At 43.7% G+C, this 27831-nt stretch overlaps 3 protein-coding genes and 1 long non-coding RNA gene across 4 annotated transcripts; 2 read left to right on the forward strand and 2 right to left on the reverse strand.

Annotated features, from left to right (window-relative positions):
- Positions 1-549: 549 nt before the first annotated feature.
- Positions 550-5153, reverse strand: fabp3 (fatty acid binding protein 3, muscle and heart). The gene is made up of 4 exons (XM_069176119.1): positions 4910-5153; positions 2112-2284; positions 1028-1129; positions 550-930 (listed from the first exon to the last, which is right to left on the reverse strand). The coding sequence occupies exons 1-4, from the start codon at positions 4980-4982 to the stop codon at positions 877-879; spliced, it is 402 nt and encodes a 133-aa protein (XP_069032220.1). The 5' UTR covers positions 4983-5153; the 3' UTR covers positions 550-876.
- Positions 5154-6419: 1266 nt separating this feature from the next.
- Positions 6420-19646, reverse strand: LOC138214470 (uncharacterized). Its single transcript, XR_011179632.1, has 4 exons — positions 19567-19646; positions 14266-14470; positions 9506-9542; positions 6420-6471 (listed from the first exon to the last, which is right to left on the reverse strand). It is a non-coding gene; the product is annotated as an uncharacterized lncRNA (long non-coding RNA).
- On the forward strand, positions 10469-17789 carry dclk3 (doublecortin-like kinase 3). Its single transcript, XM_069176115.1, has 7 exons — positions 10469-10649; positions 11610-11818; positions 12260-12391; positions 13888-15099; positions 15609-15741; positions 15829-15996; positions 16096-17789. Exons 1-7 carry the CDS (start codon positions 10583-10585, stop codon positions 16884-16886), a joined length of 2712 nt encoding a protein of 903 aa, XP_069032216.1. The 5' UTR covers positions 10469-10582; the 3' UTR covers positions 16887-17789.
- Positions 18343-27554, forward strand: zftraf1 (zinc finger TRAF-type containing 1). Its single transcript, XM_069176118.1, has 6 exons — positions 18343-19518; positions 20622-20716; positions 21904-22047; positions 23387-23598; positions 23756-23934; positions 25038-27554. Exons 1-6 carry the CDS (start codon positions 19237-19239, stop codon positions 25248-25250), a joined length of 1125 nt encoding a protein of 374 aa, XP_069032219.1. The 5' UTR covers positions 18343-19236; the 3' UTR covers positions 25251-27554.
- Positions 27555-27831: the final 277 nt, after the last annotated feature.

The raw sequence follows: 27831 nt of genomic DNA on the forward strand, positions 1-27831 counted from the left end.
GCTAACACATGACACCAGTCTACTGTGGGAGGGGACGATACGAACACGCTTTGGCAAAACTTCCCTCTAACGCAGCCAGGACAAGTGCAAGATACACGCTTGTCCGTACACATACACGGAGGCAGGAGTTGTTGAGGAGCTATAATTAACCACCATGTGAGTCCCTGCAAAGCCAACTGTGATGGAAAATGTGGTCACACAAGTTGGGGTCTATTTAGATTTGTACAATTGTGTTGCACTACTGAACTCTCCCCCTGCTGTTTTCTTTGAGAGGTAACTATCTATGGCTCGGATCGGAGCGCATTGAGGCTCGGCCCACTCAAAAGTTCAGATCTGAAATTAAGAGAGCAACGATAACCTTGTGCTGAACCTCCATTAATGAAACTTTACATAAGTGCAGACTCCATAGTAGAATAAAGTGAAATTTACCTCGAGGACAGTAGCTTGTGTCCCTGTTTGACCTTGTGGTTCGGTAAACTTTGTTGTTACAGAGCAAACGTCTTGAAGCGCCCAACTGCCACACATGAACATTAAAAATTCCCAGAGCAATTCCATTTTTTATTTTATCTTTTATTTAGTATTTTTTTTTAGATTTCAACAGGCAAACTTTTCAAATTTCAAAACACTTTTCCAGGCTTTTCAGGAAAAAACAACAACACATCATTGGAATTCATTCAGGGTTTCTTACAGTAGAAGGGACAACCTATATAGAGAAGGGAGGTCACAGTCAGCAGTAATGTTAATACTGAAGGTACAGTACGAAGGGACACTGAGGGGGATCAGCAGCAGCCATACAAGTTTTTAGCTTGGCCTGGGTTCAAGTGGTGTTAAAAAGTTTAGGGATGCAGGGTTTTAGCTGATGCAAGATGTTGGGTTTTACTCTGCCTTCTCATAGCGACGTGTGCAAACAACTTGTCCAATCGAAAGAGTCTAAGGTAGAAAGAGAGAAAGTCAGAATACGAGAAACACGCTTGTACAGAAGTTACAGAAGTACAGAAGTATATATTTCATTGCTGGATGTACTGACCAGTGTGAGACCGTTTCCGCTGACTTCCCTAACCAGACTGGTCTCTTTGCCGTCCCACCTCTGTATGTGCACCATCTTCCCATCGTCTATTGTCACAATGGACTGCAGGAAGCAGAGATACAACCAGACGTGGTTAATACACACAAGATTACATCATCCCATGAATGAATGTTTACATCGTTCAGTAAAAGTTAATGCATATTTATGTTTTCATTTTATGCCTCTCTATTTCACCTCTTTATAAACAACTTTAAAAGACAACTATTGTACCTTTTACCCTTATATGACAATGCATCATTACAGATTAAACTACCTAACACAATGTAAAATAGTTCAAATCAGCTCCACCTTGACCAACTACAACAGAAAAATGCTTTTTTAGCAAACCTCCTTGAGAAAGTACGCAACTTTAGCTAAAGGAGGAGGACAAGTAAGTTATGATATGTTGGGCAATACTAAATGTAGTGCAACAGTAGGGGAAGAAGAAAATTGTTGCAAAGTGAGTCAGTAATATAACTCACAGCCAACAGCAACCTTTTTCTGAACATTAGATAACATTAGTCACCTTAAGCAACACGTTTTGGCTGGAAGCAAAAACCCTAAATTATATTGCTTAAGGTTGTGTTTTATCACTTGTAATTTTATCCTTTCATTTTAAATTTTGTTCAAGGCATAAGTAGTTAAATATTCCGTACTTAATCTCTCTCTGTCTTTTCCTCTGCTACTAAATCTTCATCTTGAATTTAGGCTTTTTTGCTAACCTTTGCTGGCCTTTATGTCTATTTTCTTTGACCCTCACCTCTCACCTCTGACCTTCTGACAAGTTACAGTTGTTTGTTCAGCCATCCATCCTCCTCGTGACTTCATTTATCACTGTCATATATTTGTGGTGACCTCAGCATTTCTAAATGTGTCGAGTGAGTTTTAAGGAGGTTGGTTTAATGAGTGGTCACCTGATATAAAGCCACTTAAAGCCTCTTTATAAAAGACAAAACATAAAAATGTGAAAAAAATGTTTTTCCCTTGAGTGATTGGTATTCTTCAACAGCCTATTGTCGTTGCAACCTGACCTTTGACTTCTCACCTTAACCTTCCTGTCATCGGCGGTGGTCTCATCAAACTCCTCTGCCAGCTTGAAGGAGAGCTCTGTGTTCTTAATGGTGCTCTGGGTCTTCACCGTCACCATGTCGCCGTCCACGGAGATAATGGTGGTGGGCTTGGTCATGTTGCCAACCTTGCGTGTAGCAAAGCCCACACCTGTACATAACAAAGACATATGAGTAATGCAATGTTCTGGGAGAGGATTAAAAAGATAATCTATCTTTGTTACACTGAAGTATTGATAAACAACTATGCTGCTGGAGTCCTGTAAATGTCCCCACTGTGGGACTAATAAAGGATTATCTTATCTTATCTTACAAGACTAAAGGCACACTAGTAGACATGTGAAGCTGCGATGCTCATCCAATGAACTGATTTAACAAACAGGCAACGCCTTCCCTCAGCTGTCCTTAGGTCCACATCACGAAATGTTAATGTCAGCAAAATACATGCAAATTAGCAGTGAACACAAAGTACATTTAAGACTGAAGGTTGTGTGATTAGTTTTTCGTGTATTTGTTCACACAAAAATAAATAAATAAATAAAATGCTGACTTTTTTGTCAATGGTGCTGGATTAAAAATGAAGGAATCACCAACGTTAGCTTGAGGGGAACATGAATGTGTACCTACTTTCATGCTAATCCATAAAATATGGCAATGGGATTCATCCTCTCATGAAGATAAATGAACCAAATTTTCTCCCAATACATCAAGCAGATGTTGAAATATTTGAACACCAAAATTATTCAGTAGTTGGTGAGATAATATCCTCATAGTTTTAGTTTTCTTTGCTGTGATTATAGTCTGTAAACCCTGATCACATTAAGGTTTGCATAGCTACGCTGAAGGATGGACCAATCAACGACCAGTGTTGGTGGTTAAGTGCAGCACCGTTAAATTTGGGCTTTTTTTTTGTTGGTTTTTTTGGCTCTTTTGCAACATAGTTGCAGCAGTGGTTTGGCTCATCTGGTGGTTAATGCCAATTGGTTGCAGTTGGTATGCTGCTCAAATGGTTTCAACATTAACCCAAAGTCTATGCCCAGTAGGATGCAACGACTGGAAATGATTCCCTCCAAAGAATGTCCAGACCTATGGTGGTGAATTTGGGCCTGGTATCACCAGGTTTGAGATATTCCACAAATAGCCAAAATTGTCAACCTACATCAAAGTCATCAAGACTGTTATTCTGGGGATTAAGAATATCTGTAGCAACTTTTAAAGCAATATATCTAATAGTAGTTGAAATATTCAACTAGTGTCCCTAAAGCCCTTAATGTGTATATTATTTATAGATATCTAGTTGGGTAGGTTGATTCAAGTTCAGTTTGCCCTCCGGGTCTCCTTCAACTGACACACTCTCTAATCTCTATTTTTCTACAAGCAAACCACGTTCTTCAAACACTGCAGAGTCACATTGACCTGACTGCCTGTCTGAACATGAGTGTGTGCAAACTATTACTTGCTTTCCTTTCAGAGTGTGTGTGTGTGTGTGTGTGTGTGTGTGTGTGTGTGTGTGTTTGTGTGCGTGCATATGAGGGATTAAGAGTTCATTTAATTGGTTACTCACACCCTTTAAAATCGGTTTTAAAATGACAATCCAGTTTATGTCCAGAAGCAGCTGCGTTCCCACAATCAGTAGAACAAAAGTCCTTTTGTGTGTGTGTGTATGTGTGTATATGCGTCATTGATCAAAAGGATTGGGGTTAGAGGTTATAGGGAGCTCTGGTTTCTGCTGTGGTCAGAGGAGGAAGGTCGATGGTAAAATGGCTCTAAGGTCACTGGGCATGACTCTCTCACGCAAAGTCGAATAGTATTGTTACATTCTCAACAGTTGTAAATTCAGAGCACTTGCCCCCATCACACACACTGAAACTATGTGCGAGATACTTTGAAGCCAACTTTATCTGCACGTTCTCGTCCCAATGGCTGCTTGGCGTTGGGACCATCTTAATATTCAACTCCTCCCATAGCCTCGAACAATGAACAGCTTTCAGCAAAGGTCACCCACATTATACTCAAGTGTGTGTGTTTGTTTGTTTGTTTGTGTGTGTGTGTGTGGGGGGGGAAGGGTGGGAGTGTGTGTGTGTGTGTGTGTGTGTGTGTGTGTGTGTGTGTGTGTGTGTGTGTGTGTGTGTGTGTGTGTGTGTGTGTGTGGATGTGTGTGTGGGGGTTGGGTGGGTGGGAGTGTGGGAGTGTGTGTGTGTGTGTGTGTGTCTGTGTGTGTGTGTGGGGGGGGTGGTGGGAGTGTGTGTGTGTGTGTTTGTGTGTGTGTGTGTGTGTGTGTGTGTGTGTGTGTGCGTGTGCATGTGTGTGTGCGTGTCTGTCACTTGCTTGCCATTCAGACTTTCCCACAGTGGAGTTGATTTTCTTTTCCCTACTAAAAGAGAGCCCCTCCCTCATTTCCAGCTCTTAGGCCATGCGGTCAACCACTCTACCTCTTTTTTTTCCTCCCCCACTGGTACCCATCTTCTTTTCCCGCTTTATTTTTGTCCCTGTTCCTCTCTCCACTCAACCCCTCTTTCTTCTTCTTCCTCTTTTATTTCATTCTCCATTTTGGCTCCTCCTTTACTTACATCTCAACTTTCCCACATCCTGAATCAACACCTACTTAAACAGCTTAAGCATAAACACACACCTCAAACCATTCATCTTCCCTCCACCCTATTTTCACATGTGCGAACATGCAGCACCAGGACATCCTCTTCTGTTACACACGCATGCGCACACACATGCACACACACATGCTTACATTGCCCATACACAAAACACACACACTTACCCAGCTCCTTCATGTATTCATCAAATTTCTCGCTGTCCTTGAGGTTCCATGTGCCAACAAAAGCCCCGGCCATATCTGCAGCGGTGTGGAGGAATGAGGGTGAGAAAGAGAGAGAGAGAGAGAGTGTGTGTGTGAGTGTGTGTGTGTGTGATGCGGAAAAGCTGGGGAGCTTCAGAATGAGAGAAGAGGGAGAAAGGCAGAGAGTGTAGTCAGCACCGCAGGCCTCGCTGCGATCCTACTGGCTGGATTTATACCGGCTGTTCATGATGTCATCAGGCTGTGCAGAGGCTGCAGGGGAGGAGAGAAGAGGGCTTGGGGGAGGTGGAGACACAGACACAGTGACAGCACATGATATATTTGGTTTTAAAATGACTACGCTGCAAATTAAGACATATATTTGAATGGCTTGTTTGCCTCTGTCCGTTTTGTCTCGATAGTTTCTGTGTAGTGCAGCAGCGCAGTTGTGTAGAAGTAATTTCTTACAGCTGTTTCTTCGACACTTACTGTTTGAACATTTGAGGCAGAGTGGAAGAGGGAGGATCAGAGAGAGCAACAGAGGCTTCGTTACAGAGATAGAGAAAGACAAGAAAAATAGCCTGATGGAAGGAGGGGCGACGATTGATTTTTTTTTTCCTGCAGGGGGTGATAAAGGTTGAAAATGTCAGCCTTCTCTGACCGTCCGCGAGTCTTCACTCTTTACTGTGGGTTGTTATCACTTAGGTTTGCTGTTTTTAAGACTCTTGAAACCTGTTTGGCAATCAGACTTAGAGACACTAAATGAAACTGACGAGGCTGTTATTTGTATTGTTGTAAACCACAACCACACAGTCCTGGTGAAGATCAGTTGAGTGTTTAAAAGTTAAACTCTAAAGATTTTTGTCCCACATTTAACTTGTTTGATACTTTTTAGTCATAAATATCTAATGTTAGATCGAAATAATTAAGCTGTTAAGCCACAATAAGATTAGCCTAACACTACACTACATTTCTATACTTCCAAGACCCTCAGTGGGTTCTGGAGTCCCTGATTATAGACCAAAACAAACTTACAACAAACCTTTATCTAAAAGAATAGTTTTGCAATGCACTTTTCACTTGTTCACTTTCTCGCAGATAGTTAGATGAGAAAATTTAAATCACTCTCATCTCATCTGAAGTGTAATAATTACAAGCTGTGGGTTTTATGGGGAATTAAATTCTGCACTATTTCTTATCAAGGTGCAGTTATTCTCCGATCTTCGAGCTGATCTGATAGCTATTGTGTTGCAGGCTGATGACTCAGCTCTGCAACAGAGACCACAATAAAGGAGAGTGATATAAATCTTCTCATCCACTTCTCAGCAAGATAGCATTTGTCAATAAGGAGAAATCCTTTCAAACGAAATCAAATTTTAACCCCAAGGCCCAGTCCCAACGCACACACACACACACACACACACACACACACACACACACACACACACACACACACACAGAGTGTTCATTTAGAAAAGCACAAATGTCCACTTATCATCCGTCTGTCTTGAAATCCCCCTCTCTGCAAATGACTGGTCTGATGATCTCTGGAAGTTGTGTAATAACAAACCCACATTAAAACTAACACCCTGAAACCCCCCCCCCCCCCCCCCCCCACACACACACACACACACTGTGGGGGGAAAAAGTCAATAGTCTATACTGTTACATCATAGCACACCATGTTACACACCCTGTCCCACTGCTCTAGTCCCTCACTGGTGTCCCTCTGCTCCTGTCCATTAGCGTGTCTTAACTAGCACATGTGGTTGACGGAACGAATCGGTGGCATGCACAGGCTGACTTTTGACATAAACAGGTGTGAGAGACACATGGAAAAAAAAGGAGAGGAGGAGAGCGGGAGGAGGTGAAAGGTTCACAATCTTTTAGCTGCTGCATAAATATGGGTAAGAGTAGGAACTTTTTTTTTTTTTTTTCTTTCTTCTAACTACTGGCTCTGAATGCTTAAAACAGGAACGAGATTAAACTAAAATAAACTTTGTCTCGAAAAAAAGAAATAAAATGAAAATAGGAACATGTTCCCAGGCTCTCAGTGGCTTTTCAGACGTGTTTCAACATGTGTTTGGGTGTGTGTTTGATTCATGCAATCCTATAATATAACGCTCTGGGATGCCACTGTGGTCATCAGTCATGGACTTTCTCCGGCAGTTCAAGGCAGGAAAGTCCATCTCCGTGAAGGCTCACATATGCATGCTGAGATTTAATAAAACCATAAAGTTGAGCACTATACAACCCCCATCCAGCTCGAGTAAACACGGATAACATTTGCATTGGCATTTACACGAGCAACAGCTTGTACTATCTGTGACATCTGTAATAATCTCAAGTGTAAATTGAGTTGAACCCGTTTGATCTGTGTACATGATAAAATTGATTTTTTTTCAGGCTAGACTGCTGTTTTGGAGGTTGTCGACCACAGATATAATTCCAGCACTTATACCATCCAGACAAACCTTGGACAGCTTGTTTGGCCTTAACACACAGGACTTTAGCCAAGGCGGGCACACGTGTGTGTGTGTGTGGGTGTGTGTGCAAATATACATGTACACTGAGCTGACATGAGCTGAAGGGCCTGGATTGCTGAACAGGAATGGATCCCAGAAGAGCAGAAGAGCAGAGGGATGTGTAGGGAAGCCATAAACATGATATTTCTTCCAGATCTCTGAGGGCTTTCCTGCACATGTTTGTGTGACTGCGTGAATAATACAACTGGATAAACATATGGACTTTACCACTCCCGTCTCTAACACAGCCATTTGTTCATTAATTAATTTGGCAGCCTCCCTCTCTCCTTCTCATTCTCTCTCCCCTTGTCCATATGCAGCGTGAGTGACAACATAGAAAGTTATTTACAGGGCAAAAGCTTGAACGGCATCAGGACACTACACAACTCAGATTACAGACGGAGCGGCAGACGTTTGAACATGCGTTAAGTCTATTTCAAGAAATCATCTTTTATAAACACTGTGTAACTAATGGCTTTATTATTCAAATGCACCATCAAATGAACAATAAGTCCTTCATAAATGATTATTTACAACTAAAAACCTTGTCTATATGTTCTGCAGTTCTTTTCCATGAGGTAAATAGTCCAACTGACCATGCAGAGGGGCTGAAAGGTTAATTAAAGAGCTTGTTTAAAAGACAAAGCATTATGTTTGTGGAGGATAAACACCAATCAGGAGTTGTTTTTACAACCTAGCAAACCCTGTAAAGCATCCTGAGACACAGTTTAATTTAAATATTGACATATTATAAAAGTGGTGGTGCCATTTTTGTGGCAGCTGTTGCCAAAGTACAAAGTGTAGTAAAAAAAAATTGTGTGTCTGACCTCTGCAAACAGGCCTAAAATTGTAATCCATAAATTGTTTCATAAATTCCCCAGTGAGCCAGCAACAAGTTTAAAAGAGAGAAACAAACAATCAGAGTCGGTAAAGGATAGTGCACAGAGCCAGGCTGTCAGATTTACCTCCATCTTCTTTGCAATTTGTACAATACGTTTTTAAAATTAAACCTGCATCATATCACTCTATTCCACAAAGGAATTTCATGACTAACTCATGATGATCATAGATAGACAGCTCTTCAAGGAACCACCTGACTTTTTTTCTGGATAGTCATGCCTGCTGCAACTTCCGGCTGCATGCTGGACTATAGAATAGGTACACCAGCCTCCTCTGCTGGTCACATACTGGCAATACAACATATGTATATCAGCCCCCAGGTGGTACGGCCCCTTACTTTTTATGATTTGGTATTTGTGTGAAAGATTTTGACCACAAAGCAGAATGTGTGTGAAAGAAGGTAATGCTGGAAACTTACAAACACCACATTAAAACATAAAGCATTAATCGACATGAATCCTCCAGGATCTCTACTTGTTTCCAACATAAAGTCAAAGATAAAAAAAAAAAAATAGGGCTTTCAACAACTGACAGAGTAATTATTATGCCTCTGTCTCAGCGCCAGCTGTTTCATCTCGGCTCCCTACTATCACTCTGTAAGTAAAGTGTATAAAATTCCCTACAAACAACAGCAAAGAAAGCGACCGAAATAAGGGAAATATACAGAGAAATAAATAAATGATTAAAGACGGACAATCTCGAGGAGCAGTTTTGTGTTTTGAATTTGGAGTTGGAGAAAAAAGACACACTGTTGGGTCTCAGTGGTGAGTCCAGGATAAGGAGCCGGAACAGAAATGGTTGCTTCCTGATCCAGTACCAACAGTACCCATGGAGACAGAGCCATGGGGGGGCAGTGTATTAAAAGATCAACTGGACACGGTGTGTGTGCTTGTGTTTCAATGTGTGTGTGCGCGTGTGTGTGCGCGTGTGTGTGTGTGTGTGTGTGTGTGTGTGTGTGTGTGTGTGTGGCAGCGTATTGGATTCCATCAGAGAAACTATGGTAACCGACCCCGAGACCGTCCGCTTCTGTCCCCCTCTGTCAGTGTGATTTTTTACCATAACTTTCCTCCTGTCTTTGTGATATAAAAGGTTCTTTCTCATTCACACAAACAGAAAAGCGTTTTAACAAAAGAAGTAGCTACCCGCTACGACTCACCAGTGAAGTCCTGTCCTCTCTGCTGTTTCTGGGAATTCTGTAAATGAATGAATCGGTGAATGACAGAAAAAGCAGATGACATGCAATCAAGGTGGATTTCAACCAGGGACGTTGTCATTTTATGATCACTGTTTTAAACTCCAGGCGCATTATCCCTTTTTTGCTTTCTTTTACTCAATATCTTTATATTCGACAGCTTTTAGATAAAAAAAATAAAAAAAAAATAAAAGGAAATCATTAAATGTAGATAAAAATGGTTTATACCCCTTAAAATAAAGGTGGAGACAATCACTTAAAAAAAAAAAATAGCTGTCTCAGCTATTAAGAAGCCTTTATTGTGGCTTATTGTTAGAAGCTTATCTAAAATTATGCTCCAATATCCTTCATGATCCAAACCTCATCCCTTTTGAAAACAACTTGTCGTTGCTAAATTACTTGGGTACCAAACAGCCACAACATTTTTAACAAACGTGGTTTCATTTGTAACCCTAAGATGCCAGAGTGCACCAACAACACAAAAACAGGCGGTTTCATGATGTTAAAATAAAGATGCAGCCTTACAGCAGTGTTGTCTGCCCCTTTTCTCTCTTAAAACTTTCTCCGTTTTGTGAAACGTGGCCTGCCCATCGGCGTCAAGCCTTCAAATTTATACAGCACGTTTCCGGTCATTTTCAAAATAAAGCTAGCCATCTAAAATTTGCTTCAAATTATTCTGTTATATTATGAAAATCGAAAACATGTGGAAATCAAATCTTCATTTAAAAAAAAAAAAAAAAAAACAAGTACACACACAGAGCACTATAATAAGTTAGCCACGTGTTAGTCAATACGTTATACTTTTGAAGGCAAACTCGCTTCGCTTCCGGTATTTCTCTGGCCTCTTAATTTGAAGTGCATCCATGGCAACCAGTGTCGCTACACGGATCTTGAGTGCATCCCGTTACTTTCCCAGGAAGCCAAGAGCCGAGAGTATGACAGCAGCAGCTAATGACGGATTAGAGCCAAATTCAAAACAATTAGTGGAACATAATTTTTGTGGTTAGCTCTGCTTTTTCGTTATATTTTTTTTGGAGAGACATGACGCCCTCACAGAGAGCCCACTATGGATGTGAAGCGTCGCGTAATGATAAATGGAGATTGGCAGGTGAGTGACGGTCGGGAATTTGTACTTACAGTTAAAATATTTAAAACTTTACAGAGGGGTGCAGTCAACATTTTCTGTCACAAATGGGTTAATAATCCGTCTTTAAACTGCAAAGGGTAAATTGTTGGTGGGCTATGTGGGCTTAGTCTGTGACACACTAACTTTTCACAGGTTGTTGCCCCATCCGAGTTGTGAAAAATGACATTATCATTACTATAGGAAAGTTAATAAAATTATAAGTCTCCACACCCTCCACAGACACACACACATGAAGAGAAAAGGCTGATTCAGTCTTATTTGGCCGGCCACAGCTGGCTCTTTATGAGATGGGTTTTTTTTTTTGTATGAGCGGAGCTTTTGTGTGTGAATGTGTACTGTTTCTCACTCTCAGTGGACCTGTGCGGTGTCTTGTTAAAAGGGGTCATGTTAGAGGTAGGGTCTTGTGTTTCTGTCTGTTGTTCTGCGTCTGGAAACAAAACAAAAAGAAAAACAAACCCCCGCTGAGCGGACGGATAACATCTCCCCGTCTCCATCAGTGCCAGAAAGTGAAACGTCAAAGATGCTCCGTTGTCTCTAATGCTTCATTAATCATGCAGATTCAGCTGAGCCCTAACCAGGTCAAGCAAGCTTTTGTTGAGGTGTGTGTGTGTGTGTGTGTGTGTGTTTTTAAGGAAGCCTAAATAATTCAGCCAATGGAGCAAGGTGCTTGAGGAATCTCAAATGGCCCTTGCACTCCCTGTGATGGAAAACACTCAAATCTGATCAGCCGGATTTGCTTTCACACTCATGCGCACGGCCACACAGGATGAGGAACTGGTGTTCTGTTACTTATAAGTTTTCCTTTGTGTACGAGTCTAGAGGAAGCCCACCGGGACCATGTCTTCAAAGTTAACATGCACACTTTCAAAAATCCAATGCTTTCTTTCTGTCTTTGTTCCTCCACCCCCTGACACGCTTCAGCTCCTCCAGTCCCCTTGTTAAAGCGACCTGCTGGAGCACCCCGGCCCTGGCCTATCCACCCCCAACCTGCCGGACATATCCACAAGTCTCTCTTTCCCCCTCGTCCTCCTCACCTCCCCCTCTTCCACACTCGTCATGCAGAGGAAAGCGCCCAGCGGCCCCATCTGGTCACGATTGTCCGCCCATGTGGTCAAAGTACACTACGGAAGGTGAATTCAAGGTTTTGGGTAGTTCGAATGCACCATTCATGAAGGGTCTATTGCGACTAGTGGCCTTTTCTAATGGTTCATAGATTAGTTACACAACATAATGGTTTTATGGTTTGAATTCTTTCTGTTTGGTAATAATGTAGCTATTACAGACAGATAATCTTCATAGGTTTTCACTTTCAACAGTCCATTGGAAAGGTTTTCCTGATGAACTAAAGCGCTAAGACAAAAAAATGTCATTATTGAAGAGGAAAAAGACTCGCTAAAGGACACGCTTATTAATAGCGTGTAACCAATCTCTAAAGCATTAATAACTAATTAATTTACCATTAGAAAAAACATTAGTTACATTTTAGAGAGTGGGTCAAATTTTTCAGTGTATGGGATTGTCATACACATGGGACAAGTTTCATAACCTAACGGTTATTTTTGTCTCACAAGGTGACAGTGCTGCTGAACCGCAGGGGTGTGGTGTCCTTTGAGCAACTGCTGCTGGATATCTCGGAGGCATTGGGATTCCCTCGCTGGCACAGAGCCAGAGTCACACGTCTGTACACGACACATGCACGAGAGGTGAGGCCCAACCATTAACAGACTAACTTGAAAGCGAGAAGGCAAAAATGTGCCCTCTAAATCCCCTTGTTCTTCCCACACTAAATGTGCAATATCTTCTAATTGGCTCCCAAGTGTGCGATGTGGTCATTTTAAAACCTTAACAAATACTGTTAAATTAATCTTCAGATTTCCTAAGATTTCCACAGAAAATCCCAATCACATGACCTCTTCTGTCCTCAGCTACAGCCCTGATTGCAGCCATCTCTTTACAGACTTAATCAACTGATATTGTTGTAAGTCGCTTTGGATAAAAGCGTCAGCTAAAATGAAATGTAATGTAATAGAAATCTTGGGACTTAAAATCTGGTGCTCTGCCACTGTTAACGCCAGTTCCCCCTCCTGCAATGCGCACAGTTCTTGTATGCTGGAACAGTACTGGGCTCGAGATTCGGCTCTGGATATGCAACATGTCGGCACAAAGCTAAAGAGAAATTTATGTTCTGAAAATAGATTTTGACACAGTGCCCGTGTCTTTAAGGCAAATCTGGTCATAAAGCAGCATATTATGCATGTATAGTATTTAGTAGTGCGTACTAAACCATCACGGTGGGGAGTTGGGCCAAGCATGAAGGAGGACACAAATGCAGACCACGACCAGGCAGACAGGAGCAGTTTGTTTAGCAACAAATACTTAGTGACCAAGCTTACTGGCAACATGGCAGTAGGCCAGTAGACAAAAGCGGAGGGCAAGCAAAGAGCTAAAGTCCAGGAAAGGAATTTCTTTAAGTTTGGCACAAGCATTCACTCTGACTAAGGGATGAAGTGATTAGATTATGGTGGTCAGAGGTCAAAGGTCAAGGTCACTAAGACCTCACGTCCATCCCGTTAGAAACTCAACTCCACACCTTAGAAAACCTTGTGGCTTCTTCGCAGCAACATCGATGTTTGAAGCATTGTTCACTGTCACGGCAACAACTTTATTGGACAAATTTCTTCAAAGGTTTCACTACATGCATCATATGAGTCTGGACAGGCTTGGTTGTCAACTGCAATTTCATTGCAGAAGGTGGTAAGCTAATTGTAGTTTATTTTTTTATTTTATTTTTTTTACAATAAATTTCATCCATTCACAATCCAATGCCAAGAAACTCATCTTTGCCACTGTTCTCTGTCACCCGTTACACTATCCTGTATGTTTAGCAGAGTAATAAGCTGGTGACTGTATTCCAGGAGAACGACAGCTTTCTCAATGGACATCAGGCACGAACCAGTCACATTAACTTCCATGAAAAAAAAAAAGACCAGTTTCCCACTTATCTTGGAACTCTTTGTGCTCTAGTTCAACCTTTCTTGTGAAATTAGTAGGAAGCATTTTGATATAAGCTACCGACAGATTTCACCATTAAACGTAGCTTATCAAACTAAAAGGCTGATGAAATTGATCAGTGGTCCAGATGTGCTGCCTGGTTGTTTGTGACCGTCTTTAATCACCATTCTATCTCTTTCTATCACAGGTTAAGGGTGTGTGTGATTTCTTCCGAGGTGAGGTGGCTTTCCTGGCTCTCGGTAAGTCTCGCCCTGAATTGAGTAGTGTGCAGGAGGCTCTGGAGGAACTGTTTCCCGAACATTCACATTACCGAGCTGAAGCACTGCGGGCATGGGAGAAGAGACTTCGGCCAGCACCAGATAAAGCTGCTAAGGCTGACAGCGGATACAGTGAGGGGACAGAAAGCAGCGGGACGAACCAAGATACACACCGAGACACAAATACCCAAGTCAAGAATCATATTAATACTCACACATCTCAACATGCGGACACACACCAGCCAGAAAACTATTATTCTGACTCTCAGAAGTCTCATAAAAAGAATCCATGCAGGAAACCTGCTCACCTTGCCAACCACCTGCAGAGACTGCGAGTGAAGGGCGGGGTCAGAGAGCCACAACCTTCTGTTATTGGTGCAGTTAAACATGAAGAAGGTCTTAGAGACACAGAGATTTCCTCTCCTACCCTGTGTGAAAACTGCTCAGCGAGGAGAGCGAAACATCAGGGTCCAGAATTGATCAGTGCACTGTCTGGGAGGGTCCCACTTCCACCTGTGCCAAGAAAGCAGAAAGGAACTTCTCATAAAGAGCAGCAAGTGAAAAAGCTAAATGTTTATAACAACCCTTCTCCTCCTCGGCCAATTAGAAGAGATGAGGAGAAGAGTCTTGTACAAATACAACTTTTAAATCCAGCTCCAGATGTGGGTGCCGTACAGAGAGACACACAGAAGAGGGACACCTTTGGTCTTCTCTCAGAGGGCAGTGACGTCACCCTGTCAGACGTCGAGCGTTGCTATGAAATTGGACGTGTGGTTGGAGATGGGAACTTTGCGGTGGTGCGAGAGTGCCGCCGACGTGACAGCGGCCAAACCCTCGCCCTGAAGATTGTTGAACGCTCCAAGCTGATTGGTCGAGAGCACATGATGCAGAACGAGCTGAGCCTTCTGGGTAGTCTGTGTCACCCTCGTATAGTGCGGCTGTTCGCACACCACCATACGCAAACTCACTCCTACCTGGTGATGGAGCTGGTGAGTGGAGGAGATCTGTTCGAAGCCATCAGTGACAGGGGGAGGTTTTCAGAGGCAGAGGCAGGACTGATGGTGTCAGATGTGAGTGAAGCTCTGAATTACATCCACTGCAAGAGCATCGTCCACAGAGACCTCAAACCGGAGAACCTACTGGTGGGTATCAGGGTAGATCAGAACAGTGGAGTATTTATGATCTGAAGTTTTATGTGAATTTTTTTTTTTATAAATATAAATTCCTTTCAGACTATTAATCTCAATTGTCTGATCTGTGGCACTTGTGTGCACTACTGTCTGCCACAAAATATTCTGCATATCAACACTGGATGAAGAATAATGATAATAATGGGTTTCATATTTTCAGAGAAAGATCACTAACTTACAATTGACGTCTTTTTTTCAGCTTGGGAAGAAACAAAGACAATCTATAGTTATTTTTATGTGAACAATGAAACACATCTTAACAGTTAACGGTTTCAAAATTAATTTGAGGTCTACACCTAGTAGGATGCAACAACTGCAATCCCCAATGGAGAGGTCAAATGTGATAGATAAAAATGTCAGTAAAACAAGTAAATATTTTACTGTCTGTGTAGCAACTATGTCAATGCACTGGGAGTTGTGTTTTTTTTTTTTAAGTCTATATTTTTGTTCCCCCTCCTCAGGTAGAGCAAGTCGCTGCAGGAATCTGTCGGCTGAAGCTCGGAGACTTTGGTCTTGCAATGGTTGTGACTGAACCAGTCTTCACCATATGTGGCACACCTACATATGTAGCCCCAGAGATTCTCTGTGAGACAGGTTAGGACTTCATGTGACTTCTGTATCTGACTGAGCAGTGCTTTTTCATTCTGAAAAAGATATGTCTGTTGTTTATTTACCCGTCAGGTTATGGCGTAGCGGTGGACATATGGGCTCTGGGTGTGATCATCTATGTCCTACTCTGTGGCTTCCCCCCATTTCGCAGTCGGGATCGGGACCAGGAAGAGCTGTTCCAGCTAATAAAACAAGGACAGTTTCACTTCCCGTCCCCCTACTGGGACCTCATCTCAGAGGGTAGGATGTATAGAAACTCCCGGCAGCTGGCACAAATGTTGTATGTACACTTATACACATATAAATACCCTTTTTTTCTGTGTGCGTTTTTGTGTGCAGAAGCTAAAAGCCTCGTCGGAGCTCTGCTTCAGCCAGACCCAGCAGTGAGGCTGACAGCACAGCAGACCCTCCTGCATCCCTGGGTGAAAGCTATGGCTTCAATTTGCAGGCAGAGGGCGCTCACAGACGAAACTCAGAAGAACGCAGCAGAAACTGAAGCAGGACCACAGAGGGTCCACAGACCAGTTCAAACAAAAGCATCAGAATTGCTGACAGACAAAACACCAGCACTCCCCGGCAGCAAGGAAGAGATCACACTTAAAGAGCCGAGCGCACATGATGAGAGACAAACTGAGATGAATACAGGTGGAGGACAAGAAGAGAACAAACTACCACAGCAACACCTAAAAGAGATGAGCCCAGTCCACATCACATCTCCACAGATCAAAGAACACACACCTTTACAAAAACCAGAGTCCACCTCCACAGAGCAGCACAGCAGGCAAGAAGTACAGGATCCAGGTCCGGAGCAGCTCGATCAACTCGGCAGCCCTGAAGCCCAAACGGAGCTTCCATCCCAGATTAACACACAATCGAAACAGAACGGCCAACAGCAGTCACCTCCAGATTCCCCACCGCTAACCAACACGGGGCAGGAAACCACAGCAGGTCACTCAACGCAACACAACACATCCACCAACCCAGCAGCAGCTTCTCCGACTGACTCTCAGAACTTAATCTTGCCCACGCACAACCCAAATACAGCCCCGCTCCAGAACCACCCAAAAAAAAACGAGCCGGATGGTCCCACCGCCGTCACCCACCCACCCACACAGTCCTCGTGTCACTGATCTGTTTGATTGTGGGATTAGGTAAGGGGCGTTACTTTCATCGTTCCTGACAACACCACTGATTTCTTGAGAGCTGAATCCTTGACTGAGCGGCTGGTGATGTGATTTATTCTCTTGGGATGAATAGCGTCTGATCAATGAAGCTAGACACATCTCAGATGTTTGTCTTGCAATCATAAATTAATGGTGTGTGTGTGTGTATCAGGACTTTACAAGTAGGAGTTGGGAAGTAGTGAAGCACTGCGCGCTTGTCTTTTTTTTTATGTTGTGTGTTTTCATGGACTTTTTAGTAAATTTCTTGTATTTTGATAGTTTTTTTTTTTTTTTTCATGCAAATCATATCTAACTGAGGATATCATGTCCGCCATTGATATTTTTGACTGCTTGTCTATTGACACTGACTGATCTTCCTTTTATACTCATATGGAAGTCCATCCCACAAAGTGTGTTGTATGATAACTACAGTCGTTTACTATACCATCATTAACTAACCATATACTTAGTCCCAGTAAATTCCTGAACACGATCTTTCCAACTTTCTGTTTATTGTACATACATTGCACTTCACTGGATTGGAAAACAAACCACCGCTGATTTGACTCGATATTACCGTCACTGTGTGACGACAAATCTGTTTGGGAAATTTGATGTGTGGTAATATCTTGGAGCCAATAATGGGGATTGACCAACACCGAGGAACGTGTGTGAGCACATACAGCTGCTGGGTAAACTGTGTGTGCATAGCTGAAGGTGGTATTGCTCCCCTCACCATTCCACACAGACCAAATAAGGCATATCTGTCCGTCCAATGGGAGGAGTTAGTCCTGTCCCTCCCGATTGCAGACAGCTGACACGCTGACATCCTGCCACACACACACACACACACACACACACACACACACACACACACACACACACAACCCCCCCCCATCATGCACGCACACACACACACACACACACAACCCCCCCACCCCCATCATGCACACATACACACACCCCTCCCAGCCCTTGTGGCTACTAAGCCATATTATCTGGGGCACTGATAGGATGAAAAAGCTTATAAATGGTTATGACCTATCAGTGGCCAAGGGTAGTTAAGGCTTTCTTCGATTGCTCTGTAGTCCTGTCTGAATTGCGTACGCTTCCTTAACACAAACACAGGGTCCCGTACAACTTGTTACAGGGACATAAAGATGCAGGCACCACAAACAAAGGTGATTTTGGTTATAAAGTTTTGTTGAAAGTTTCCGTTGTTAACTTGTGTTATTATGGTGATATAAGGATATGGATGAATCTAATCAAAAAAAAAAAAAAAAAAAAAAAAAAAAAAAATGCACGCTGTGCGGAGGACTTTTGGTGAAGGTTTTGGTCACCTTTCCAAGTCCTGCCATACGCTGACCCGCAGATGCTCACTGCGCATGCGCCGTTGAAAACTCTTTAAATACCCGAAGTCATCTACCACAACAAAACATTCCGCTGTCAGCCAAGTCACGGCTGTTCAAGTAGTCACCGCCGCATAGAGGCCCTAACAGAAACACGCAGAAATATTTACTTTTAAATACGCAACTTTTGTTTTTTATTATTACTGGCCACAATCAAGAAACCTGCTCGGTGTCATAACGAAATTGACCCGGAGTCGTAAAAGGGCTGCGCAGGGTTGAAGTCGGGGGAGACGGACAGGAGAGGAAAAAAAAAAAAAAAAAAAAAAAAAAAACAAGGAAAAAAAAAAACAAAAAAAAAAAAAACAAAGATGGCTGTGTAGCCGGAGAGACAAGTCCCAACAGAAGTGTCTCTTAAACCGCGGCGTTTAATCAACGACAAGCCCCGCGGTCCCGTGGGACAGTCAGCCGGTACCGGAGCAGGGACGCGGGGAGCAGCCGAGCTTTGGGCCGCCGGTGTCGTTGCGAATAACGGCGTCGAGAAGCGCGACAACAGCTGAGAGTTGTTTTTGTTCCGCCGGGCAGACGGAGAGGACGGCTGCGTTAGCCGCGTAGTCCGCTAGCCTCACTGTAAGTCAACAAAACTAGTCCACATTCAATTTACCCCGATAGTCGGAATTACATAATTATTATTATTATTATTTTTTTTTTTCTTTTGCACATGATCTCGTTATTACACAACCCGTCGGCTTGTTTCAATCCTGCTCGGCAGCTCGTCGGCCGCGTCGCTTCCTGACAGCCTTGCGGTGCGCGAGCGTTAGCTAACGTTAGCTTTGCTCGTCAGCTGACCGTTAGCTTGACAGGTCGCGAGCTAGCCCTGAGCTAACCGCGCTAAACATCTCGGGCTCGGACCCGCCCGGTCGCGCCGCCCCGGTTCACTCGTCGCGGATCTCGAGGCGAGCCGTGTCGCCATGTCTTCGCTGGAAGAGAGAGACGTTGCGGCCGCCCCTGGCTCCTCCTCGGCGGGCCTGGGGGTCGGGGCCGCGGGGGCAGCGGCGGAGGCTGTCGCCGGGGTCGCGGCCATGCAGGAGGAGGTCGGGATACGTCGAGAAGGGCCCGAGCCTGACCCGGACGAGCCGCCCAAGAAGAGGGTGAGGGTACCCGAGGGAGAGTCGGGCAAGCTGGAGGAGAGACTGTACTCAGTGCTGTGCTGCACCGTGTGCCTAGACTTGCCCAAGGCGTCTGTGTACCAGGTAAACGAGGTGTCAATCACAAACCTGCCCCTGTAACCCTAAACTTACCGTCAAACATCTGCAAACCAACCGAACCTCATACCAGAAGCTCCCCCATGTGCCGTAGCCCCCCATTACCCAGAGTCAACCTGTTGAATGTGTTGGCCAAGCTCCATTTATTTTTAGTGATACTGGATCCGACACAGGCCCCGAGCTTCTGTACTGCAAATAGAGCCGTGGGGCCGAAGGGACCGGGCACAACCGGGCCAAGTGGTCAGCTGTGCTGACCTCAAGTTTATAACATTATACTGTGAATTATCCTCAGATTGCCCTCAGCAAAAACCACATGCCCAAACCCCACACAAGAACTCAACCAAACCCTTAATCGTAGGTTTAATTTGCCCTTCACTTCGACCACATTCTCCTTAAATGACCTCGAGCTGCTCTCTTCAATGTCAAGTCAACACCTGCATACATAATACAATAACATTTATGGTACACATTTGGTTAACATCTATTAGCAGTGTTAACACAAGTCCAAATTCTTTCCATATATAATATCCTGCACTTGTATATATTCCATAAATCCCACAGAATTTGACCATTATTTGTGCAGGAAATTTCAGATCCTTCCTCCTTCATAATGCTTCTCAAGTTGTAATCTTGCGGTCATATTTGACCGCAAAGTGCAGACAGTCCGTTTTGCCGCCACTCCTCTATTGTTTGGCAGCTTTAGCAAATCCATCCCTGTAACATAACCAAAGTTAAAATGGAGTCTAAAGAAATATGCCCCAAACATGTAATGACGTTACCCCCAAATTATGCGTTTTGTGACAAATAGAAGCTATAGTCATAAAACAGTCAGTTTTTTCACACACATTTCCCCTAAATATTTGTAAGCGATCCCAATTAATAGTTTTTAAATAAACCATTACAACGAATTACGCTCACAATTTTTGTTTTTGTTTTTTTGTCATAACATTGGACAAGCAAAAGTTTTAGGTGTCTCGTTTCAATTCTCAATCATTCCTTGAATCCCGCGATCACCCTCAAAACTGTTTTACACCTCAAACCCCGTGTTTGATTGTCCCGTTAACTTTTTTTTTTTTTTTTTTCTACCACAGTGTACCAACGGACACCTGATGTGCGCCGGATGTTTTATCCACCTCCTGGCTGATTCTCGTCTCAAGGAGGAGCAAGCCACGTGTCCCAACTGCAGGTAAACCAGGGTCACCGTGGACGTGAGCGCTTGGTGGGCAGTGCGCGTAGAAATCAAAACAACCTACCGAGTTGACGTCAGGAAAGACGAGTTACTTTAGTCAATGGCTGCAATAGTTGACGGATATCTAAATGATATTTTGGTGACACAGTTATATAAAACAGATACTTAAATTGACTCGGTTACTTTTGCAGCTGAATTAATTTAGATTGAGGCAGGGCTGTCACGAGCACCAAATTGTAGTTGTAGATTTATTGTTTTACAAATAACTGCAATTAAGAGTTTCTTACCGTCTTTTTCTGTTCATTTTACTTGGAAAAAAAACCCCACCTTTTCCTGCAAATCTGAGAAATTGACACCTTCAAGTCACCAGGCTCTCCTTATTTATCTGGTTTAAAACCAAAATGTTGCACCGATTTCTTCTTCTGTGGTTTAATGGCACACAAGTGGAGAATTGGCACCTGGCAACAGCAACTAAAATCATGAGCCGCTCATCAAAATACAGGAGATCAGCAGTGAGAGGTGAAGCACCTCGAGATAAACAGTTGCAGGTGCCAATTCTCCACTCGTGTGGCATTAAACCACAGAAGAAGAAAGGAGTGCAACAAGATGACGTCATTGAAAGAACACCAGAAAATTACTTGGAAATGATGATGGATCTGACGTGTCTTATAGTTTGTTCCACCTGTTTTTATACAGCTGAATGGAAACAATTTTAATGATTATGAAAAGATGATTTCAGCTCAAACAATTGTGACGGGCCCAGATTCAAGCACACGTGTCAAATTGAATAACTTGCCAGTATGGTGGTCTCCAGCAGGACAAACATAAATGCAGTATTGACCAAGTTAAGACGTCTTTATGTTCTCAGAGGGAAAATGTATTGCCACATAGGGGCATTTGCCTTTTCAATTATTACGCGATTTTACTTGATACACCTGTTACAGTCAACATCATTTTCTTTCCAAATTACTTGTACATTTATCTCTAATGTATGGGCACAAGCTGAAATAACTTTTTTAGGTTTGCCTTTGCTTATAATGTCTTGAAGTGTAAAAACGACAAAATCGCAACCAAGACAGCGACTCTCAGTGGCGCATCATTCACAAACCTGTGGAAACAATCTGCACAGACCACAAATATTTAACATACCACTGCACTGAGGTATGATTTATGTGATTGTGTAGGTGTGAGATCAGCAAGAACCTGTGCTGCAGAAACCTGGCGGTGGAGAAGGCTGTCAGTGAGCTGCCGACAGAATGTACCTTCTGCCTCAAACAGTTCCCCCGCTCCAGCCTAGAGAGACACCAGAAAGAGGAGTGCCAAGACAGGTATGCATATCTCACACACACACACACACACACACACACACACACACACACACACACACACACACACACACACACACTTTCTCCAAGATCTACCACAGTAGTAGTGAACTCCTTACTGAAAGTGAGAAACCTAATTCACCTTCCAAATTTTCCAAGACTATTAAATTAAACAAAAGAAGCGAAACAGAAACACAAAAATGACAGGTCACTGGTCTTACTGTGTGTGTCTCTGTGCGTGTTAAATTAAAACAAAACAAAACAAAAAAATACATTAATTATCAATGCAGATTTTCCACCTTTTTTCCAATAAGCAACGTTTTTTTGTCTAAAGAAACTTTACAATATAAAGAAACATACGAAGGAACCTCTTATTTTACTACACGAGACATTTAGGATCTGAAACTACCCTAACATGAGATACAAAGCAACTCCCCAAGGACTGTGTGTGTGTGTGTGTGTGTGTGTAACCTGTCAATAACCTGGCTGAGAATCACATGGGGTTAATTTGGGGAAGGCGGAGGAGCACGTGAGCAGTGAGGTCAGAGGAGGAGAAAAAAAAACAACCCAAAACCCCGCTGCTAATGTGATTACAGACTGTCATACGTGATGCTCAGGTCACGCATTAAAATCCTGGGTGGGGGGGTTGTTGCTATAGAAACAGGTGACCCAGCTCGGGACAGCAGTGCCTGCGCTCATGTTGCCATGACAACAGTCAAGCCAGTCACCAGGTGTTTGTGGTCAGGTCAGACAGAAAATTACACCAGTCCCCTGTGAGGAGGAGGAGGAGGAGGTGGCGATGTCGCTACTCTCGGGAGCGCCAGCAGCTTATTTTAGGACGGTGCGCTCATTTGAATATGAACTCGGTGTTTAATGTGCTGTAATTATAACCACTGATTACAGGTGGTTTTATTGTAGATCCTGTTGAAATGCACATGCAGGACAAAGGTTTGTGGTTCAAAAGGGTGGATTATGAAAGTGGGGCTTTAATTGGCCGTGCTTAATTACAAAAGTTAACTAGTACCTTTCCTGTTATTAGTACCTCACTTTTAATGCAAGAACATAACAGGTATTCAGAAGCACCTCGATCTAATTTGATGTGAATCCCCGTCTTTTTTTTTTTTTTCCTTAAGGTTGGCTCTCAACGAACACTTATTATTAGTGCAGCAATAATTTGCTCAGTTCACCACCTCGGTTAATTGGTACCTTGGATAATATTACCTTCCACTCACTACAAGCAGCATGTATTCGTCACGTAGCGCCCGTGTGAAGGATCCAATTCATACGAAGCGCCGCGGTCGCTGCCTTCATCTTTACCTCTCTTTTGTCGCTGCGTTGCCAGGGTGACACAGTGCAAGTACAAGAGGATCGGCTGCCCCTGGCAAGGCCCGTTTCACGAGCTGCCGGCGCACGAGAGCGAGTGCTCTCATCCGACCAAGACCGGTACAGAGCTGATGGGGATACTGGGCGAGATGGACCAGAGCCACCGCAGAGACATGCAGCTCTACAACAGCATCTTCAGCCTGCTCTGCTACGAGAAGATCGGGTTCACAGGTACATTGCAACAGGAAAGAATCTCCTCGACGAATAAGGGTTTTCGTCCCAAGGAGCGAAGTCGTCACGTAGCAGCAGCTTCATAAAAGCTGTTTCTTTGAACTCTTTCTGCCTCAGCGTTTCTAATTTTCCCCCTTCCACCCGTGTGTCCGTCCAGAGGTGCAGTTCAGGCCGTACCGCACTGACGACTTCATCACTCGTCTGTACTACGAAACGCCGCGCTTCACCGTCCTCAACCAGACGTGGGTGCTGAAGGCCCGCGTCAACGACTCCGAGCGCAACCCCAACCTCTCCTGCAAGCGCACGCTCTCCTTCCAGCTGATCCTCAAGAGCAAGGTACACTCGCCTCTCTATTTTTAGAGCGTCGGCTGGTTTTCAGGACTCGCGACGCGTCGCTCCTCGCCGGGTCTGGTTTGAATAGAAAAAGTTCGGAGAGGGTAGACGGCTTGACACCGGGCCGACAGATGAGGAACTTCTGTCGAGGCGGCCGACTATTGGCGGCGAGTTACGTCGAAACGATTTTAAAAAAAGACAAAGAATTTTCCATCCGTTAAGGAGCAGATTGGTATGGCTTCATCTTAAAGTGCACGTTCAGCTGGACAGCCAGCACGGCTGAAAGCAGCTGCACAGGGGAGGAGTTTAGTCCAAAAAGGAGGAACAACTTCAGGAGGGGAAGTGTTTTGGTTAAAAAAAAATTTTTTTAAAAAAAAGATCAGATTAGCAACAAATCACACTACTTTCTTCTTTACTTAATATTTGAAGGCAAGCTGTTAGTTTAGTCTGACATAAAAGATAAAACACTTATTTAGTTGCAATTAAATGTTCTTGAAATTTGTATTCGAAAGTATTTTTCAGGGTTTTGTCGTATCGTTACCTCAGAAATACCCTGAAATATCATGATATACTTTTAGGGCCATTTCACCCCCCCCTCTATTGTGCGTGATCTTTTTTCGTCTTTACTTTTTTTTTTTTTTTTTTTTTTTATTAAGAAAGCAATATCCAAGATTAGATCAGCAGTGATCACATTATGAGGGTGAAAAATTTGGTTATAGAAGGAAAATGCGAGTCGGCAGTCGAGGCCGTCGGCGTCGCCGAGACCGTCGGCAGATTGTTGCCGTCCAAAGTTGTGTCAGCGCAGAGGATTCGTGTCGCTAATTATTTTGTGGACAATTGTTTGGAAAATGTCAGCGTCGCACTGAAAACATTATTACAACAGACAGAAGACAAACTTGTGATATCCACAGTTGATCAACGGCTAATCTTTTCAGCTTGGTGTCGGATAAGAAACGAGAAATTACAGAAATATGAAACTCGTGTTTGAGGTGATGTGACGCCGTTCGTATAGTTGGTCCACCGGAAAGTGGACGTCGGCAAATACAGCTTCCTCAGCCTCTAAAAGTCCCGTGTGTTTGGGTCTTCACCTGGACGTGTCTCCGCAGGTGAACTCGGCCCTGGAGTGCTCCTTCCTGCTGCTGAAGGGGCCGTACGACGACGTGCGGATCAAGCCGGTCATCCACCACCACTCCTTCAGCAACGACACCAACGAGACCGAGTACGTCCTGCTGCCCATCTCCGACTCGGTGGAGTGCAACAAACTGCTGGCCGCCAAAAACATCAACCTGCGTCTGTTCATCTTCCAAGTCCAAAAATAAAAAGGAGGCGACGAGGAGGAGGAGGAGGAGGAGGAGGAGGTGGAAGAGGAAGAGGAAGGTGGAAAGGACGAGGAAGAAGAAGCCGTGGAGGATCTGACGGAGGATGTGATGATTAAAAGAGAGACACCACTGAACCATTGATACCTCTTAACACCCACACACACACACACACACACACACACACCTTTACGCAGGGTACACGCATCTACACACACTCACCACTAATTACACTTACCTCCTTTTACAAGATAGTGAGACCCCTTGCTCGGGAAAGCTGTGAGTTGCTATGGAGATGGGTGGGCATTGATATGGGATGGAGTGAGACCTTTGAAGGCACAGGTGTGGGGCGGGGAGGGGGGGGAGGAGGAGGGGTTGGTGGTGTTGGCGCCGGTGGAGGAGGGGGTTCCGAGATGGTTGGTGTGTACCCGTGGTTTGTGACTGACCTTTCACCCCCCCCCCCCCCCCCCTCCCCCGACACCCACAACCAAAGGTAGCACACACACCAACCAAAGCAGGGTTTGCTGGGTGCGTCTGTTGTGTGTGCGTGTGCGTGTGCGAGTAAAGTGACGGTCGCTGGAGTGCGGTCCAACTCTGCTCACATGTTCAAATGTCCCAAAGACACGTGATAATGTGAAAATGGAGCGGTCGACTCCGCAAAGCTGTTCGTTGGACACGTGAATGGAGGCGGAGGGCCTGTATGTGTGCGTGTGTGTGTGTCTGTGCGTGTTTGTATGCGTGTGTGCGTGCGTGTTTGTGCGTCTCTTTTCTCCTCCTTCTGCACACTTCATGCCCCGAGTTTCGTCAACAGTTTTCCTTCCGTTTTGGCAAAAACAACCATTTTGAGAATCGGACTTTGCCAGAACAGACACCAGACGACGTCCCACTCCCGAAACCCTCCTTACGGTTCATCAAGAGGGAGAGACGGCCGGGCTGCATGCGTATTTTAGTTCTTCAACTTATTCCTCCAGCTGCGGGTGTATTTTAACCTTCAACACTAATACCATTTTTTTTATTTTTTATTTTTCTTAACCCTGAATATTTAAGTACCAGTGAACTTTTCTCTTCAGTTGGGTTTTTAGCGTGCGAATGGCTGCCTGCGCGTGCGAGAGAACAGATCCGTTGCCGTGAGATCCTCGTGAACGTCTTCCCCACGTGAACGATAGTACAATCATCCAGGACGTGACCAACGGGGGGCCCGAAGACAAACCGGACCTTCAGGGGCCCCAAAAAAAAAAATCCCGGGCTCACTCTGTCGGTTGATTATTATCATTATTTTATTTTTTTTTGTCATTTATTTGACTTGAAATTTGTCTGGACTTTGCAGCGATAAATGTAAAACATCATCTGGGTCACGAATCACAGAGTATTCAGACATTATTCACACCCCCCCTTTTACACTTTTGCCACGTTGCAGCCTCACAGCTACAGTCGGTCGATGTATTTTCTTGCTCTCATCCATCCACACTCAAACACAAACTTAAAAAGACTTTTTTTTTAGCAAATTTATTGAAAAGAAAAAAAAAAAAAAAAAGCAGCTTTCCTCAGTTCTCGGTTTCACCCTCGAGTCGACTCGTATGATTCCGACAAAAGCTTCGCTCACCTGCCTCCGCAGACTCGCTGCAGCTCCGTCAGGTTTGTGGGGAGACCGTCGGTGAACGGACATTTTTCAGGTCCCGGCAGAAATGTTTGATTGGATTTAAAGTCCGTCTGGCGCCGCTCGGAGACGCTCACGGAGTCGTCTCCGAGCCTGTCCCCGCGTCGTCTCGGCCGTCCCGGGGTTGGAGGGTGAACCTCAACACCATCTTCACACAGGATGACAGTTCCTGACCAGCTGTAGGAGTCCTGGCTGTTCCAAACTTCTTCCACTCACTTCTTCCAAAGCGCAGAAGATTTATATATATATATATATACATATATATATATATATATTTTGGGTTTTTTTATTATTTTGTTTTTTTTTCCGTAACCTTCTCCAGGATCTGTGCCTTCGACACAGTCCTGTCTCTGACCTCTGCTCGACCTCGTGGCTCTCGCTCTGACAGTCAGACCTTCACAAGTCTTTCCAATCACATCCAATCAACTGAAATTTGCAGCAGGTAGACTCCAAATCAAGGAGGAGCAACATCTCAAGAGATCATCAAGAGAAATGGGAGACACCTGAGCTCAATTTCAAGTGTTCATAGTAAAGGTTCTGAATATTTCCGTTTTTTTTTCCTTTTTAATAAATGTCCAAAAAAATGTCTGAAATTTGCTTTTGCTTTGTAATTATAAGGTATTGAGTGTAAACTGATGGGCTGACTTTTTTTTAAAAAAAAAAAAAGATTTTACAATGAGGCTGCAACATGACAAAATAGAGAAAAAGTGAAAGTGTCTGAAAACTACTCTTTTTTTTTTTTTTTTTTAGCTCATTTGTAATCACATGATTTATTTCTTTTTAAATTTTGGTTTATTTATTTTGTTCAAAACTATTGTTACCATTGCCCGGGAAAAAGACCCGAATACTTTTTTTTTGTTTGTTGTTGTTGTTGTTGTTGTTGTTTTTAGCCATGAATCAAACCAAGTTAAACACTCCTCCAGAGTA

This window comes from Embiotoca jacksoni, unplaced genomic scaffold (genome assembly GCF_022577435.1).
Source record: "Embiotoca jacksoni isolate LCO1_2020_lvr unplaced genomic scaffold, fEmbJac1.0.p SCAF_7, whole genome shotgun sequence".
NCBI classification, from domain to species: domain Eukaryota; kingdom Metazoa; phylum Chordata; class Actinopteri; family Embiotocidae; genus Embiotoca; species Embiotoca jacksoni.

Excerpts from the sequence above, each read along its gene's own strand:
- fabp3 (XM_069176119.1), bottom strand. The coding sequence starts at position 4,982 with ATGGCCGGGGCTTTTGTTGGCACATGGAACCTCAAGGACAGCGAGAAA. Across the intron at positions 2,285-4,909 it reads TGAATACATGAAGGAGCTGG|GTGTGGGCTTTGCTACACGC; the intron begins GTAAGTGTGTGT and ends TGTTATGTACAG. Across the intron at positions 931-1,027 it reads GCGGAAACGGTCTCACACTG|ACTCTTTCGATTGGACAAGT; the intron begins GTCAGTACATCC and ends TTTCTACCTTAG.
- dclk3 (XM_069176115.1), top strand. The coding sequence starts at position 10,583 with ATGACGCCCTCACAGAGAGCCCACTATGGATGTGAAGCGTCGCGTAAT. Across the intron at positions 15,100-15,608 it reads TCAAACCGGAGAACCTACTG|GTAGAGCAAGTCGCTGCAGG; the intron begins GTGGGTATCAGG and ends CCCCCTCCTCAG. Across the intron at positions 15,997-16,095 it reads CTGGGACCTCATCTCAGAGG|AAGCTAAAAGCCTCGTCGGA; the intron begins GTAGGATGTATA and ends TTTTGTGTGCAG.
- zftraf1 (XM_069176118.1), top strand. The coding sequence starts at position 19,237 with ATGTCTTCGCTGGAAGAGAGAGACGTTGCGGCCGCCCCTGGCTCCTCC. Across the intron at positions 19,519-20,621 it reads CCAAGGCGTCTGTGTACCAG|TGTACCAACGGACACCTGAT; the intron begins GTAAACGAGGTG and ends TTTCTACCACAG. Across the intron at positions 20,717-21,903 it reads GCCACGTGTCCCAACTGCAG|GTGTGAGATCAGCAAGAACC; the intron begins GTAAACCAGGGT and ends GTGATTGTGTAG.